Source organism: Lichtheimia ornata (genome assembly GCF_029851405.1).
Source record: "Lichtheimia ornata isolate CBS 291.66 chromosome Unknown scaffold00037, whole genome shotgun sequence".
Taxonomy (NCBI): Eukaryota; Fungi; Mucoromycota; class Mucoromycetes; order Mucorales; family Lichtheimiaceae; genus Lichtheimia; species Lichtheimia ornata.
In genome coordinates, this window is record NW_026695357.1 from 97,835 (window position 1) to 114,462 (window position 16,628).

Consider the following 16,628-nt stretch of genomic DNA (forward strand, 5'->3'; position numbering starts at 1 on the left):
AAAAGAGGAAAAAGAAAGATGTCACTGTAGTAGTAGCTTGTTGCCCCACAATCCCCGCAAGTATTCACGTCATTGCATTTCAATACACTTCTTTTGTTTAATTGATTTACTGCTTGTTCCAAGATCATTATTTGGCAAGAGGGCAAGCGGCATGCATGTTTTTCTGTCAAGAATACACCCCATGATCATGCCAACGAGGACCTATTGAAAAGATTGAAAGCATTGGCGAAATCGACCTTTGCTACTACTACTATTACAAAGACACTACCTAATGAATTCATTATATGATGAGAACATTTACGCTTGTGCACTATGCTTATCGACTATGAATTTGCAGACGACTTCTCTTTTTGAAACGTCCATGAGAGCATTGACAGTATCCACATCTTTGTCTCTTGGCATCCAATCATATTCGATCATCAATGTCGGCTGTGGAAAAAGTTGCGTCATTGAGGCACCGGCGATTGCTATTTTTGTTTTTGTTCATGCTTGCCTCAACTCACGCTGCAAACCGGTAGTTAGTTACACGCATGTTCCACTATCCAATTCCAATTGCAATGACTAAGTTGTATAGTATGCCATTTTTCATATGATTCAAGGTGCTCCGTATACTCGCCCATTTACTCTCTCTCTTTCTTCTTATATGTTTGTGGTATATGTACTTTACAATTTATTCCTGTAATATGTATCTTTACAACTTGGCTTTGGGGTTGATGCTCTTGAAGACATTGTCGAGCTTCATGGCCAGCATGATTTGACCCTTCACCTTGAGCTTGCCACTCATGTATGCCTTTTGACCTATTTCAAAATAAATGTCAGCGGCTACCTCCTTTTTGCAATCCACCAATCTAAAATTGCTTACCATTAAGCTTGCCAGTAGCGAGTTGGACAAAGTCATCATCCTTGAGAGAGAGGATGGCATCAGCCTTGACGGCACCCTTGCCGCGGGTGACCTTGCCTTCCTTCTTGACATCGATAGTAAAGGTCTCCTCCTTGCCTTCGGAGTTCTTGATGACGAACTGGAAGACACCATTGACCTATATCATATGATGAATGACGCGTGTACATGAAGCGTATGGATTAACTGCTTTATTACCTGCTTGATGAGCTTGGCACGCTCTTCAGCGCTGTAGCCATCAAAGACCTTGTTCAATTCAGCAATAAGCTCGGAGCTCTTGAAGCCAGGGACAACGATATCAGACATGGTGTTTGTGTGTGTGTAAAGAAAAAGAGAGATGAGAAAACAAGTGTCATCGCCCATTTCTCCTTTTTATTACACAGATCTTCACGTGCATTTGTGCAGCGGCAAATGAATCACATGCCAAAACTTTAGCATGTGGAGAAAAACTCCACGCTGTTTCACAAGATCACTCACGCCTTTTCTCCACAAGTGAACATTAAATCTGAATCACATGCTGTTAAACAAGGTACCAATAGCTGATGGAGGAGAACGATCTTATCGTATCACGCCAATGATGTCAGCCCATTCCATGCGATGCTTACACACATCGAGAAGTGTTTTGATTTCCCAAAGCATTATGGAGCCTACCTATATGGTCATCGGCTGTCGTCATTACAATAAAATCGTCAACGATTCCTTCAATTGAAAGGGCAAGCTGCACCATATACCGATACAAGGGAGACCGGATGCTGGAGTTGGCACATGAGCATACTCAGTTCCTTGAGGCATCATCCATTTGGATGACCTCAAAGGTCAAGCAGCCTTGGATGGTACTTGGTGGTGCGTTATGGCCTGGATGTTCATCGACAATCTATGCAAGGTGATGACCTCTTACCTTGAGTGACCTTTTGGTGACTAGGTACTTAAATTCGGTTTACATAGCAGGAGAGAAGATAACAGTGATGATGTGCTAAGCGCTTTTGAGAATATAAAAAAGCAACAGGACCATTGGTAGCTTCCATTTGAAGAGTTATCGAGAAGCAATAGGCGATCAACATGTAAATACGTCGCCAACAAAGAAACGTCGGGGAGGCGTGGACATGTACATAATGTGTGATAGCCACCCTCTCTTTCGACTGGAAAGTGCTAGTAGAAGTTTATTTCCTATGCTCAGCACTCTATTCTATAAAGCCCGGCTGGTGCTTAACACCCTCTAATTGACTTCCACCATAAGATTCCAAATCCCAGACTTTAAGGGGTACACTGCCGCAACGAATTAATCCTTTGTCATAGTAGCATATGAAGCACCTTCCAAGTATGAATGAGGAGGAGAAGGTGTTTTATTACGATGATGAAAGGAGGAGGAGGCTATTGGCAAGTGACATTTACAATGTCGATGCCACCATGTGCATATTTCCTATAACGGTGATAAAGAGGGGGAGAGAAAGTAGGAAGGATATTATGTATCTCAACAAGATAATATATATAAGGCAGGTTTTTTTCAGTAATGACTTTGAAACAAGCATCCACTCTAAATTTCTTTCTTCATCTCGATGGTTATTGGGTCATCATCATCATTGCGTATCATTCTTTTTGTCAATATCATCTTTGTCTTGGTGGCCCTGGTGGTTTCCGCTGATTCTGCTTCTAAAGAACCCGCAAAAGCAAACAAGGACGAGCCCAAAAGAATATCTTTTCATATTGGAGCTAAATGCAAACAAGCAACTGTCAGAAAACGATACACACAGGAGCAGCACGTAGAACAATCGGTTACCTTCCAGGATGACAAAGGCGATAACGCACTTGCTCAATGCCGTACGGAAAGCGGATAAGAGGGATACGATGGTTGATTACGTTGATGGCACAAGCTGCTTGTGTGACATTTTTGATGAAGCATTAACACGCCCACTTGATGATACCATTTTACGAACAACGTACCCCATGTAATATAGTTGATCCATATGAGACATATAAGCGAGTCATTCATGTAATAAAAAAAGGCCTTAAAAGACCTTTGTAGCTCGACACTTTGATGCTTCTCCATTTAAATGGCTCCCATATATAACCGGAAATGCACTATCCTTTAATTTGCATGCACATTATCTATGGCAGCAAGCACCATAAGATGACGAAGCACAAGCTTCTGCTTGATTTTGCCACCATATGCAGCAGCAGCAGCAGCAGTAGCAGCAACAGCAGGTATAATTGGGCCATACACTTTTCATATAAGACGTAGGTATAAGCGTACTTGTAATACGACACAGAAGATAATGTTTTTGCTACATCCAGCTTATTCCCTTCCACGTTTTCGTCAAGCAGTGTCAATGAAGCCAAAAATTTTATCTTTTATGGCAATGGGATCATCATTACACAGCTACAAAAGAATGCTTACTCATATTCAGATGTTTCGACCATCAAAAGAGAAAGAGCTAGAATCAGCAAACTTTTCAACTTTGATATCAAGAAGAGTCGACATTACACCCACAGACACGATCAAAGCCATATCCGGAAGGTAGATATCGGTGATACATAAGCATAGGTCGGGGTTTTGGGTAACGTTGATGTTGATGGACAAATGACCCGCTAGGATCTCTTTCCAACTTGGAATCCTTTCCATCTCCTTCTTCCTTCTTGATCTCGCGCGTGGGTTAGTCTTTTTCTTAAACATTATCCTCATGGCCAACGATACCATAAACAACATCAATATTCAAATGGATCAGCAGCAGCAGCAGCAGCAACAACAGCAACAACCTACTGTGCGTCGCACCTCTTTTAGTCAACCAAAACCCAAAGTACTTCGTCCTTTCAATACATCCGAAGTCAAAATCCTTTTATTGGAAAATGTCAACGAGACTGCCGTCAAAGCATTCAAGAAGCAGGGTTATCAGGTATGTATAATAGAAAAAAACATGGGGTGTTGGGTTTTCATTTATTGACGCTCCAAGTTTAGGTTGAAACATACAGCAAAGCGCTTGTCGGCGATGAGTTGATTGAGAAGATCAAGGATGTCCATGTCATTGGCATTCGTTCCAAGACCAAGTTGACGAAGCAAGTGCTTGATGCTGCCCACAATTTACTGGTGATTGGATGTTTCTGTATCGGGACCAACCAAGTGGATTTGCATGCAGCTGCAACCAAGGGTGTAAGTGGACATGGAATGCATGGGTTGGTTGGTTGATAGGCAAAGCTGACAAGACCCTTTATAATAGATTGCTGTATTCAATTCCCCTTTCAGCAACTCGAGATCTGTAGCTGAGTTGGTGATTGGTGAAATCATCACCTTGGCGCGTCAATTGGGTGATCGTAACCGTGAAATGCATCAAGGTGTATGGAACAAGGTATCCAAGGGATGTTATGAAATCCGTGGCAAGGTGCTCGGTATCGTTGGTTACGGCCATATTGGATCACAATTATCAGTGCTTGCAGAAGCCATGGGAATGACGGTGTACTTTTATGATGTATTGCAAATCATGCCATTGGGAACTGCCAAACAAGTCGATACGCTTGAGGAATTACTTTCGGTTGCTGATTTTGTGTCGCTCCACGTACCAGAACTTGAAGAGACCAAAAACATGATGGGAGAGCGTGAAATTATGGGATACATGAAGAAAGGAAGTTACCTACTCAACAATGCTCGTGGTACTGTCGTCCATTTGCCTTCCTTGGCTAAAGCCTTGCAATCTGGTCATCTTGCTGGAGCTGCTGTAGACGTGTATCCCAAGGAACCAGCAGCTAATGGTCCTCACTTTAAAGACTACCCCGACTTGCTCGAATCTCCCAATCTTATCTTGACACCCCATATTGGTGGATCCACCGAGGAAGCTCAGCGTATGATTGGTATTGAAGTGTCCACAGCACTCATTCGATTTATCAACGAGGGCGGATCATTGGGTGCTGTCAATTTCCCAGAGATCGATTTGCGTGCTATTCGAGAAGAAGAAAAGGTCGTGCGAGTGTTGTATATTCACAAGAATGTTCCTGGTGTCCTCAGAGAAATCAACGAGATCTTTGCAGACCACAATGTCGAAAAGCAGTATTCAGACTCCAAAGGCGATGTTGCCTATGTCATGGCCGATATTGCCGATGTCTCTCAAGAAGATCTACACAAGCTCTATGACGCTATCAATTCAACTACGGCCAATATCAGAACGCGTGTCCTTTACTAAAAGATCTCTTCATATCCCCCACCTTTTCACCGCCCCCATACTATTGCATTTGTTGTCTCGTTAGAAAAAAGTATATAAAAAGCTCCCTGTTTTCTTTTATCTGTAAGCATTGAATGATGAGCTGGAGCCATATACATAAGCAATCGTGCATCTGCTAACTTTGGTATTGGAACATAGTGTTGAAAAAGTCTACGTTTTCTCTTTTTATAATGGGGGGGAAATATGGGCTATGTACATGTTTTGGATATGTATCTTTTTTTTGTATGTTGCTCTCTATTTACGTTGGCATTGGATAATGATCATGATTGGTTATCATCGTTATTGCCCTGTTCTTGCTGCAAAAGTTTCTTGAGTAGTTGATCAAATTGAGCCAAGTCGACCATGGGTGCGGTTGTTGCTGTTGTAGGCTTATTTTCCTCCCCGGACGACGACGATGATGATGATGGCTGTTGTTGCATGGCTGTTGTGGCAGCGGTTGTCATGGCAGCGGCGTACATGTTGGCAACCATGGCTACAGCTTGTGGATTTTGCATCCATGATGTCGATTTGTGTTCTTCCTTGTCATCCTTTTGCTCACTAGCATCGTTCACAGGAGAATCGGACTCCGTAGTAGTAGTAGTAGTAGTGTCAGCAGCGGCGTCTGGTGATAAGACATCGACCATATCCATCAACTTTTTGTATCCTTGGGGATGTTGGGTTGTTGCCTTGATACGATGCACAAGCACATGCTTCACCTGATGAGCAAGTTCTTCCCGTTGTCGATCATCCAGCAGTCCTGACATGGCAAGTACTTTTTGAATGAACCCAACACCATGCACCAAATCCATCAAGATTTCTTCCAATACATCATCTCGGAATAATGTCTTGAACAACAAATGACGAGCTTCAGGTTCGGTATCTTGCTGAAGAGCCTTTAGCACAACGGTGGATCCGAGTTTGTGGGTACAGAGCTTGGCCAAAAACGGTAAGAGGCGTGGACACAGGACACGGAACTTGCCGGGGAGTTCCGGATGATCCATAAACCATGAGAGTAGCAAGACGCCATTGGTATTGGTTGCCAGCAACACAGCGTTTTGAATAATAGCAGATGCCACATAAATCTATTCACATCTTTGGTTATATTTTGTGTTTGAAACGATGTTTTGCTCCCTTACCTGTTGATCACGGGTCACAAGCGGATTTTCAAGAATAGCACGGATGGCCCGTGCACCAAACCTTCCTTGACTAATATCCCAGCACTTGCTTACAATGGCATCGAATATAAACTTGTCCTGGCTAGTGCCCATGTTGAGACAACATTGCACCACATAATTGCCAAATTGATCCAGCAGCAGAAGTGGTACATAAGATGTAATGTTTTCACGAATAAGCTGTACTTGCGAAGGTGTTGACGCATGATCAATAATCTTTTGTGCAGCCCAAGTGCCGTTCTTGTGTACACCAATCGATGCCAAATGGGGAGCAATGCGTTCCAGTAAATCTTGTTTGGTGTCATCACTGCAAAATTCAAAGATCCTTTGCACCACAGTATTGCCGATATAATCTACATCATCGACATCCACAATGAGTGACTCTATTCAAGAAATAAAAAGATGACGAAATGCTTTGCTTACCACTACACAGCTCGACAATATCATCGCGACATTCCATGGCCAAACTCTCAGCTTCTTGAGTCGATACGGACCCAGAATCCAACACCTTTCGCATCTCGCGTAATCGCATGACGTCCACTTTACGTTCAACCATTGGCTCAGGAACAGAAGGGATAACAGTGCTGTAAATGATAGGTTCATGTTCCTCCGTTAGGTCATGAGCACCTAGTTGTTGCATCATAAATCGACGTTCAGTCACCATAGCCTTGTGTAAATCAGGTGTTTCTTCATCCTCTTGCTCCTCCTTATTGGTATGCTTCATTAATCGAGACATCATCATGGCTGTAGCCCATTGTGTGGCTTGGTATGCTTCAGGAGTCATAGCATGGCTATTGCCACCACCACTAGCACCATTCAAAGATGAAGAGGATGATTGTTGTTGTGCTGAACCATTGGTAGTAGCCGTTCCTGTCATCCAATCTTGTCCGATACCACCACCTTCTTCATTGGCTGACGGCACCTTTGCAAATCCAATACGTACAGTGCCGGTGCCGGGTCCAAGGATTTCTTTGTTTTGCAAAGACTTGCGTGCACGAACAGCATCTTCTTGATGCTCAAAGTTGACGAAACCACAATTCTTGTGTGACAAGACACGCACCGAATCAATGGCACCAAAGGATTGGAAAATGGCGCGAAGGATTGCTGGATTCATGTTGGCTGGTATATTACCCACCCCTATAATCATCATGATGTAGGTGAGTGTCCATTCTCTTTTTCTGTTATAATATAACTTACATAATGCTCTTGTAGGACCTTGTGCATTGGGACCAGCTTCATTGGTAAGTGCCATAGCCAAGTTGACATCCGCTTTGCCATATCCCACACGAACAGGTGTTCCTGCTAGCATGCTTCCCAACCTTGTTTCTAGATCATTCTTTGCAGCTATGGCCGACTCCACGTCATTGAAATTGACAAAAGCACATTCTTTGTCGGATAGGATACGAGCACTTTCAACATGACCATAGTCCGAAAACATGCGAATGAGATCGGGTACGCTGACAGAGGCATTGATATTTCCCAGCCATAAGGCACGTGAAGGTATTTGTGCAGGTGCAGAAGGTGGAGATGAAGAAGAAGATGGCTCCATGATGCTTGTCTGTTGGGCATAAAAATCCTAGATGCATATTAGGATTAGTATTAGAATGAGATTTCATGATGAATATGCTCTATCTTTACCTTTGTGGCAGTCATTTCGGAAAGTTCACTCAATTGACTGTGGGAACCAATGCGACTAAACCCCCGAGATGTGCCTCCTCCTCCACCACCTCCTCCGAGTTCAGGCAAATTACCACTGCTACGTGATCCTCTCAATGCTCGTTGTTGGAGTTGCTGTTGTTGATGCTGTTGTTGGAGTCGTGCTTGTAATGCAGTCATAGGTATTGGAGGTGGTTGATGATGATGACTACTGGTCATATCGAAAAAGTTTATGCTGCCATTGTCTCCGGGAGCAGGTATCATTTCTATTCCACCATCCATCATTCCTAAACTGATAGCCCTTGGTCTTTGTTGCTGCTGCTGCTGTTGTTGTGCAGTGGTTGTGGTTGTAGCAAAAGGAGTAAATGATACAGCAGAAGGATGAGGGTGATGAGAAGGATGATGAGGTGGTGGTGGTGGATGATGGGGATGGTGATGCTGATGATGATGAGGATGAGGAAATGGTGGGCGACCTGCAGCAATGGTGTATGCACGGTTCCGCTTCAAATCATCCGACAAAGTATCCAATAAAAGTGAATAAGAAGATGAACCCGATCGACTACGTGTCGTTGCAGTTGTTGCTGTCGCTGCATCCGATGTTGGAGTATGATTATTCTCATCGTCTAAGCCAAGTGATGCTAACGTGCTTGCCACTGTACTCGAAGCATTATCATCCACAGAGCTACCGGACTCATAGGGTGAATAAGGTGAAGGTGTCACTCCAGCAAAAAGTGACGCTGTCGATCCCGACCGATTCCGCGTTGCTTGTAAATGGAGATGGCTGCTATTGGCTGTTGTGGTGGTGGAAGGAATGTTGCCGTTCCCATGAATGTCGACATAGGTCGGCATAGTGTCGGCTCGTGCACGCCGGAGAGGTGGCTGCTGCTGTTGCTGCTGTTGTTGTTGCTGGTTTTCCATGGAAGACGAACCAAAATGTGACATGTGCCCCATGGAATTTCTTGAGTGTGTTGACAAAAATAAAGAAAAGAAAGAGAGGGAGAGAGAGAGAGAGAAAAAAAAAAGAGAGAGAAAAAGATGCGGAACAAGCACCCGTCAATACCAGAATGACTTTTTGATATAACATACACACACACGCTCACACACACAATGTAAACAATACCCCAACGTACCTCATAAGCATAGGAGATGTGTCTGAAGAAGACATTCCAAGATGAACGGAAACATCCTTGGCATTATACTTGCGTGTATTGGACGCTTCATTCACCCAAGGAAAGTCCATGGGTACCAATACACTCAAAAGAAAACAAGAGGAAGAGACAATACACACGCACGTCCCGGTGGGAGCATAAATACTCCTCCGTGAATACTCAGCTAAGGAAAAAGTTTTGGCCCACCGCTTCATTGTGCCGTACGTGTGTCTGTACCTGTGGTGTGCATTAACAACATCCATGGTCCGGTCTCTCACCAAACAATTACATCCATCAACAATGGTATATTCTAGATTATTGCTACACCACCCTTTCCTTATTATCCATCACGTGATATATGCACCCATTTACCAGCAGCATGAATTTTATATAGTATGCTACAAATTTCTTCTACCGCTGAGCTATTGTGATGATGCAAGTGGCCATGTTGATTGCTCTTCATGAGCTGGCTTCGTTGCTCGTTGTGTCCACTCATACCATTCTGACCAATCCATAGATGATGATAAGCTTGCAAATGGATTATTGGGATGATTCCGAAACACGACGTTACTGTTGCTGGCATTGGCTGTCGGCTGTCGTTGTTGCTCCAATGGGATCATATTGTTGCTCAAGTTAGTCGTGGAATGAAAAGGTTCTTGAATGCTGTTGTGGTATGAATGAGGCAAGGAAAATGGACGATCAGTGGTAGTGAGAGACATGCTGGTGGGAGTAGTAGTAGTAGTAGTATTGTACAAGCCAAATGGAGTAGCCGACGATGATGATGAAGATGATGCATAAATGGATGGTGTTGGTGTTGCAGGTTGATGTGAAAGCTGATGCGTACTTGTCGATTTAGATGGATGTGCCTTATATATATTTTGCTGTTGTTGATTGAAAGAAGCCGACATAGATTGCAATGTTTCAAGTTTAGAGTAAGAAGCCATATCTTGGAGCATGTGATCCAATTCCTTTGGGTCATCTGGTACATTGTATCCAAATTGTTTGAGCGTATAAATTTCCTGACTAGCGGGTGTAGCTGTGTCATTGCATCCATCAGTCAAAAGATAGCCCATTATAATCAAAGTACTGTACTTACTATTTTGCATAGCTGAAGTGGACATGTCAACGGGCTTGCCTTCTTTCAGATGAAGCAACGGCTGCTGAGCCATTGTTGAAGAGGTATCAAGCATCGTGTTCCACGATTCTTCGTCATTGTTATGATTCCTGTGGTTGGTAACGGCTTGAGGTGGATATCCATCATTGGCAGCAGCGGGTTGTTGTTGTTGTTGTTGTGTAAAGGCATTTGGATCATTGTTTTGTTGTCCATTATTCTGAAGTCCCAGATCAGCTTGTAGAGCCTCTGTAATAAGCCCTACGACATCATAGAGCATCTTGCTAGCTGTCGACATGCTTCGTAATCGTTCAACAACACCCATAGCCCTACGTAACTCGGTACGGCCTGGTGCAGAAATGCGGCCATCGGGATTGCGTGCATTGTAAATATGAATCAAACAAAATTGAAAGATGGGATAAATGTTGAATGCGTATGGAAACATAACAAAGTCCCGCTTTGTCATTTGGTCGGCGATATGGATTCCTCGACTCGCTGCACTTGTGCTAATCCTAAATGAAAGGTAGGATGGTCGATCTTGTGCAGCAGCTCCTGTAGCATAGATTCCTTGCCTTTCGATAAATGGACGATGAAGTAAGATAAGACATGCAAAGTAACAGAGTAGAATGGATGCTATGACATAGATAACGTTAAAATGTCATTGTAAATGCGATACTATTCCACCTCGTTTTACCTATGCTTGAGGCAAAATATCCTTTTTGATCGTCAAAATCCCGAAAGTTGGTATTCTCCAGTGCTTTAGGAAAGCCAAAGCGCCATTGTGTCAACTCGTGATCGAGTTGTGTAACAATGGCGTCACTGCCCTGCATGATCGAATACTGCTGAGCTCTTGGCGTATAGAGTCCCTGCAGGATGCGGCCCAAGATTTCGGATAATTTGATAAGCTGAATGAATAGCTGATAAAATTCGATTTCTCCTTGAATGGATTCGGGTCGAAATGTGGCAGATGGGAAACGTGGCGTCGCATCATCGTCTTCATCCTCAGGTTCATCGAGAACTTCCTTCCAGCTGACCGATGGATTTGGGTATGTAACGTCGTTATCCTGTATTTGGTAAAAAGGCGTCAGATTATCAACGAAAAGAACAATAGAAAGGACACGATTTACCTCCTCACGAATGCTGACAGGTCGCCCTAATGCCGTTGCCTGGAAACGATCCGAAATATGTAAAGCCCACCATACTCGTTTTCGTAGCTCCTTTTCACTGTCAGGGATATCCCATTCATCACAACAACGATTCAACCCAAATCCTTGAGCCTATAGTATCCCATCAAAATATAAATAAAGCTTGCATAAAAAGCACTCTACCATTACTTACTACTCGGATGGCCTAAACCCAAGCATAGGTTAGCTTCCTTGCTTAATAAAGTGAGCCACGCCTAAGCTTACCAACCCATTTAATATCCATGCAGTAGACTCTTTGGCATTGATATGGCTGCTTGTGTTGTGTAGCAAGAGCATGGCTTGGACTTTGGAAATAGACGACGACCATGCGCTGTTGGTGACTGCACTGGATGCTTGTTCAAAAAATTGATAGCACCACTGTGAAGGCACATCCCAAGAGACATCAGGTGGAACATAGCGACCCTTGCTTCGTTGCCTTTTCGATTCACATACGAGATAACGAGAAGCCGCGCCAAACATGGCATTCAACAAATCAGCCGACGGATATGTATCAGCTTGATCACGATATTGTTTGAGGAACTCAGTCTTGTTGACGACTGGAAGGATTGGATGGACATTTAAAAAATAGCTATGTTATCAATACCAAATGATCCAACATGTGAGATGGCTGCTGCTGTAGTTGCGTAATACAATGATCAACTTACATTTGAAGCAAGCGATCACTTGTATGCCGATCGGCACCTGTGTTAGAATAGATCCAAAAGTTGACACCTGTTTGCCGTTGAAAAAAGAGCTCTGGGTTGATTGTTTGTGGCCGTTCCTCACAGCCAATGTCAGGAGATGCACCCGTGGTACTACTATGAGCCATCATTTGCACGACTTGGCGACCAAATAATCGATAATGTACACCTGAGGTTCCCAATTCATCCAAACGACCCGCAGGGATCTTGTACTGAAACAATTGTTGTATCAATGATGTGTCTCCAATGAGTCGTACACGATCAGCTAAGGCGCCTCGTGGTAACTTCCGACAATACAGTAATGGATCGCCATTGGATGATGTCTTTTTCCCTCGGGCCGTCAGTGATGCCGCTGACATTGTTGGTGATAACTTTTGCTGTTCAGCTGTCTGATCCGCCAACAAACGTTCAATTCTTTCGATGCGTGTCTCCAAGGCACCGATATATCTATCATCATGTAATATAGATGTATGAGCCATGGTTTGACACCAAAGTTCAATTTTCTTTACCCTTTTGGTGGGCCACGCTTCTTGGCACTAAAAGATAAAATGCCATGATGTCAATTTTCTACCACAATCATTATGACACAATCACTCACCTTTGGTTAAACTCGCATGGTGTACCTGCATCTATACAATTGCTACATGCAGTTCCTGGTGTTGCATGGCATTTGACCTTCTTTTTTCTACACATGTCACTATATATCATGCTATCAGTCAACACTTTTTTTTGAGACGGCGGGGAAAGATATAGCATACCATGCTCGGGTAATACGCATTCGTTTGCCGACACGTCGACTTGGTTCCTGATTTGCAAGCAGCCCATTGTCCAATGAGGCTGCATTCATAGCAGTGTTTGCAGCAAGGAATGAGAGAGAGAGAAAAGCAAAAGAGAACGCGCAGGATTTTTGGCTCGAGCTCTTTCCAAAAAGATATAATTATGAAAAGGTTCTGTATCGGGGTTGGCGGAACAATGATTCCCCTTGCTGATGGTGTCGCAATGTTTACCCGTTTGTATGTACCAGGTAAACTTTTACTCTTGGCACGAAGCCCTAGAACGGCCGATGTACCGAGTTGTTGCTATGGATACACTACTTGGTACGTTATAAGATGGATACGCCCCCATGCTGAACATGTTGTATATTCAATAAATATCACTTGGTCCTCACCGCTCATATGTAACGAAATGATTTATCGTTGAGCTACTTATGAAGTTGAAAGTATGACATTTTCTTAGTCAAAAGTCGTCGGCGAACTCTTAAAGATATACCCAGCTGTCAAACCTTAGCATGGATGTACGTGTGGAATACATGTATATGACATACACCACAACAGCTCATTGTTTAGACCCCCCAGCAACTTGAAGTCTACACAAAAAGAAGAGGTCAAGACTCGATTGTCATCATGCAGCCATACATAGTTTAGGGATATCACTGATACTTCTTGGATCATGTTTTATTTGGTTGCTTTGTACAATAAACCACAACTCCAAACCAGCAATGTCCTTAATACTCGTATTGGGTGTAGATGGATGCAATGACGACATGGCCATATGGTGTACCTGAGTCATTTATTATTATCAATTGCATGAATCCTTATTATACTGCTAGGTCAAAGCATTGGATCATTGTACTAAATGCATGTCGTACATTATGGATCGTTGGACCTCCTGCACCACAAAGATAGTCATTCTTGGTATGAGTTCATTGTCCTATAGGAGATAAAGAAATGGTGGCTATGGTTCCATGCATAAAAGGTACTCGATGTTGTGGCACATGCAATGTCGGAAGTACACCGCGTCTTTCTCCTCCCTCTCCCCTCTCTCTCTTTCTCTTTTTTTTTGTTCACCGCCCTTGAAAGCTTGTTCCCTTGTTTGCTGTGTGAAGCTTAAACAGAGGACAAGAAGGTGTTTCTTTCAATCTACTTTACACCATCCCATCTCTTATCCCGATGCAAAACGTCAATGGAGTGCCTGTTCACCGTGATGATCCAGCTTTATTCTATCGAGGTTTGACACATGAGCCTACATGGTTCAGTGCACAAGGTGGTGTATACCGGTGTCAAGACCGTCAGAACCCGAATATCCAAGTTGCTATCAAAAAGTATCTTGTCGAGGAAACCGAACGCCATGCCGATCTATTCGTGATGCCAAAGGAGCTTGTGGAGAACGAGATTTACACCATGACCAACTGTGTACACCCCAACATATTGAAATTGAAGAGCGTCTATCTACATGAAGAATTCGTCTATTTGGTGATGCCTTATTTTAATGGTGGATCGTTACAGCAATACGTCTTTGATCATCATTTGACAGTGGGTCAACTCGTGTACATCATTCAAGCAGTAAGTTAGGGCGATGATGATGATGATGATGGCGACTCTTATGTTGGATAATTAACCTCCATGGATGAATATAGATTGCTTCTGGATTAGCTGAAGTTCATGGACATGGCTACATTCATCGAGACATCAAATGTGACAACATCTTCCTTATGCAAGAAACCAACGAGATTGTGATTGGCGATTTCGGCGTTGTGTCTGTGTCACCTGCTGCAGATTCGGATGTGGAAGAAGCTGGTGTCGTTCTCTTTTGGGCTCCTGAATTGGTTCAACGCAAGATTATCAATCGTAAGATTGACATCTGGGCATTAGGCATTGTCATTCTGGAAATACTCAATGGTGGCAAAGCACCTTATGAAGATGATAATCTGACCGAGGATGAGGTACGTGTGTTATCCAAAAGTCATATCATGTCACAAACTTACCACGCATGAAAAATAGATCAAAGATTGCATTCTGAATAAGGGAACTCCTAGCTATCCACCCGACTTGCCTCCATTATTGGTCGATCTTTTGGATCAATGTCTTGACGTGGACTCAAAGTCTAGAATATCTGCAGAAGACATTCTCAAGGTAACATATCCATCTATCTCCTGGCTTTGATTATTAACCTGATTCTTTGTGTATATATAGCACCAATTCTTACAAAAGTACCAAGCTGAACCACTATTTCCAGCCACGCCCATTGAAGAGAATGCAACATCAACGCTCGAGGATAAGGATGTCGTGTCTGCTGATGAGACGATTGCCATGCAAACTGCTATGGAAAAGTTACAGGATTTGGAATCATCACTGAACGAAGAAGAGAATGCGCCAGCAGCAATAAACACCAAAGAGGATAAGGATCCAGCGACATCTATGGAATCATTGGCACCATCGTCGGATAGCAACAACCAATCATCATCATCCTCATCCATTCGTCGACAGCGAAAACGACTACCTGGTGTATCAGATATCCGCCGTTGTCGTATCCCATTGCGTGCTTTTACATTGACAGAAGAAACGGATGGATCTGCAACTGCTCAAGAAAAAGTGCTACGTGTGCTACGAAAACGACAATCCATCTCGAATGCATGCTGGGGTCAAGGATCAAAGTTGCCCATGTTTAAGAACATCACCCCACCACCATCTCCTTCACCTCCCAACAAAAAAGACTCAACTCAACGAGGCAAATCGCCAGCAACACAATCTCGGCTATCACAAGACCAACAACAACAAAATACGACTACCACCACACGATCAAAGCCGATGCGGAAACCCTCCTTGGTACGATCCAATACAACACCTGCTGCATCCCTTGCCTTTAAAAAGACATCGCCAACACCATCGCAACAACCACCACAACAGCAACAGCAACCAACCCATGAGAGGAAATATGCATCATTGCCAAGGAAACCTGCTTCTCAACAAGCTACCACAACCACCAAGGCTAAAAGTTTACCACGACCCAAAGTGATTCGACAACAATCGACACCCATGATAGATGGTCAATATTCTTCACCCACCACGACTCGTATCCACCGATTCGGCTATCAATCTTCATCCGAGAAAAAGAGACCTGTTTCTATGGGATCCTCGAAGAATCGGCAATCATCAAGCACTAGCAAAAAGTTGCATTCGGACACTCATCAACAACAACCATCTCAACTGAAACCGCCATCATCTATTACCATCAAAACTACAACAGAAAACAATGCATCCAATACAGTACATCGTAGCAATAGCAGCAGCAATACATCATCTGACAGCAATTTCAAGAACGTCAAGGTGGTTCGAGTGCGTTAGAACATATTCTCTCCCGATACCTATTTGAAATAGTGATTCCCATTCGCCATACGTCATTACCCACCCACCATCAACACTCACTTACCAATTACCAAGCCATCGCATCTCATTTCAACCCCTTCTCGAATTCAAGTTTTATATACCACAGCATTATTATGTTCTTGGATATGATAAAGATTCTCCCATTAAAGGCACATATCATTGAGATGAAGGATCTCATTTACAATCTGTGTGTGCTGGAGCCTACAATGTATGTTACACTGCTTGGTTCGTACGTGTGTAAAATGAAATAGCTAGCTTAATGGATACCCAACGCATTATGCCATGTAAATGAAAATTGTCTTGAATTAGTTTGTGGAGATGTGATACAAGCATTGTTTCCATATGTTTTCACATGCCAATTGTGCTCCCAAATAAATCATTCAGGTACACACGCACATACACATA

General features: G+C 43.2%; 5 protein-coding genes across 5 annotated transcripts; 2 read left to right on the forward strand and 3 right to left on the reverse strand.

The window, feature by feature from the left end:
- Positions 1-691: 691 nt before the first annotated feature.
- Positions 692-1,204, reverse strand: O0I10_007553 (uncharacterized protein; the record flags this gene model as incomplete). Its single annotated transcript, XM_058487568.1, has 3 exons — positions 692-798; positions 863-1,037; positions 1,097-1,204. 3 exons carry the CDS (start codon positions 1,202-1,204, stop codon positions 692-694), a joined length of 390 nt encoding a protein of 129 aa, XP_058341619.1.
- A 2,372-nt stretch (positions 1,205-3,576) lies between these two features.
- Positions 3,577-5,067, forward strand: O0I10_007554 (uncharacterized protein; the record flags this gene model as incomplete). Its single annotated transcript, XM_058487569.1, has 3 exons — positions 3,577-3,789; positions 3,852-4,043; positions 4,111-5,067. 3 exons carry the CDS (start codon positions 3,577-3,579, stop codon positions 5,065-5,067), a joined length of 1,362 nt encoding a protein of 453 aa, XP_058341620.1.
- Positions 5,068-5,366: 299 nt separating this feature from the next.
- O0I10_007555 (uncharacterized protein) lies at positions 5,367-8,831 on the reverse strand (the record flags this gene model as incomplete). Its single annotated transcript, XM_058487570.1, has 5 exons — positions 5,367-6,167; positions 6,222-6,610; positions 6,681-7,394; positions 7,455-7,833; positions 7,896-8,831. The coding sequence occupies 5 exons, from the start codon at positions 8,829-8,831 to the stop codon at positions 5,367-5,369; spliced, it is 3,219 nt and encodes a 1,072-aa protein (XP_058341621.1).
- Positions 8,832-9,483: 652 nt separating this feature from the next.
- O0I10_007556 (uncharacterized protein) lies at positions 9,484-12,904 on the reverse strand (the record flags this gene model as incomplete). The annotated part of the gene is made up of 10 exons (XM_058487571.1): positions 9,484-10,097; positions 10,158-10,805; positions 10,867-11,236; positions 11,300-11,449; positions 11,511-11,522; positions 11,582-11,945; positions 12,022-12,504; positions 12,567-12,593; positions 12,656-12,754; positions 12,816-12,904. The coding sequence occupies 10 exons, from the start codon at positions 12,902-12,904 to the stop codon at positions 9,484-9,486; spliced, it is 2,856 nt and encodes a 951-aa protein (XP_058341622.1).
- Positions 12,905-14,006: 1,102 nt separating this feature from the next.
- On the forward strand, positions 14,007-16,181 carry O0I10_007557 (uncharacterized protein; the record flags this gene model as incomplete). Its single annotated transcript, XM_058487572.1, has 4 exons — positions 14,007-14,399; positions 14,474-14,779; positions 14,838-14,969; positions 15,030-16,181. The coding sequence occupies 4 exons, from the start codon at positions 14,007-14,009 to the stop codon at positions 16,179-16,181; spliced, it is 1,983 nt and encodes a 660-aa protein (XP_058341623.1).
- Between the last annotated feature and the right edge of the window lie 447 nt (positions 16,182-16,628).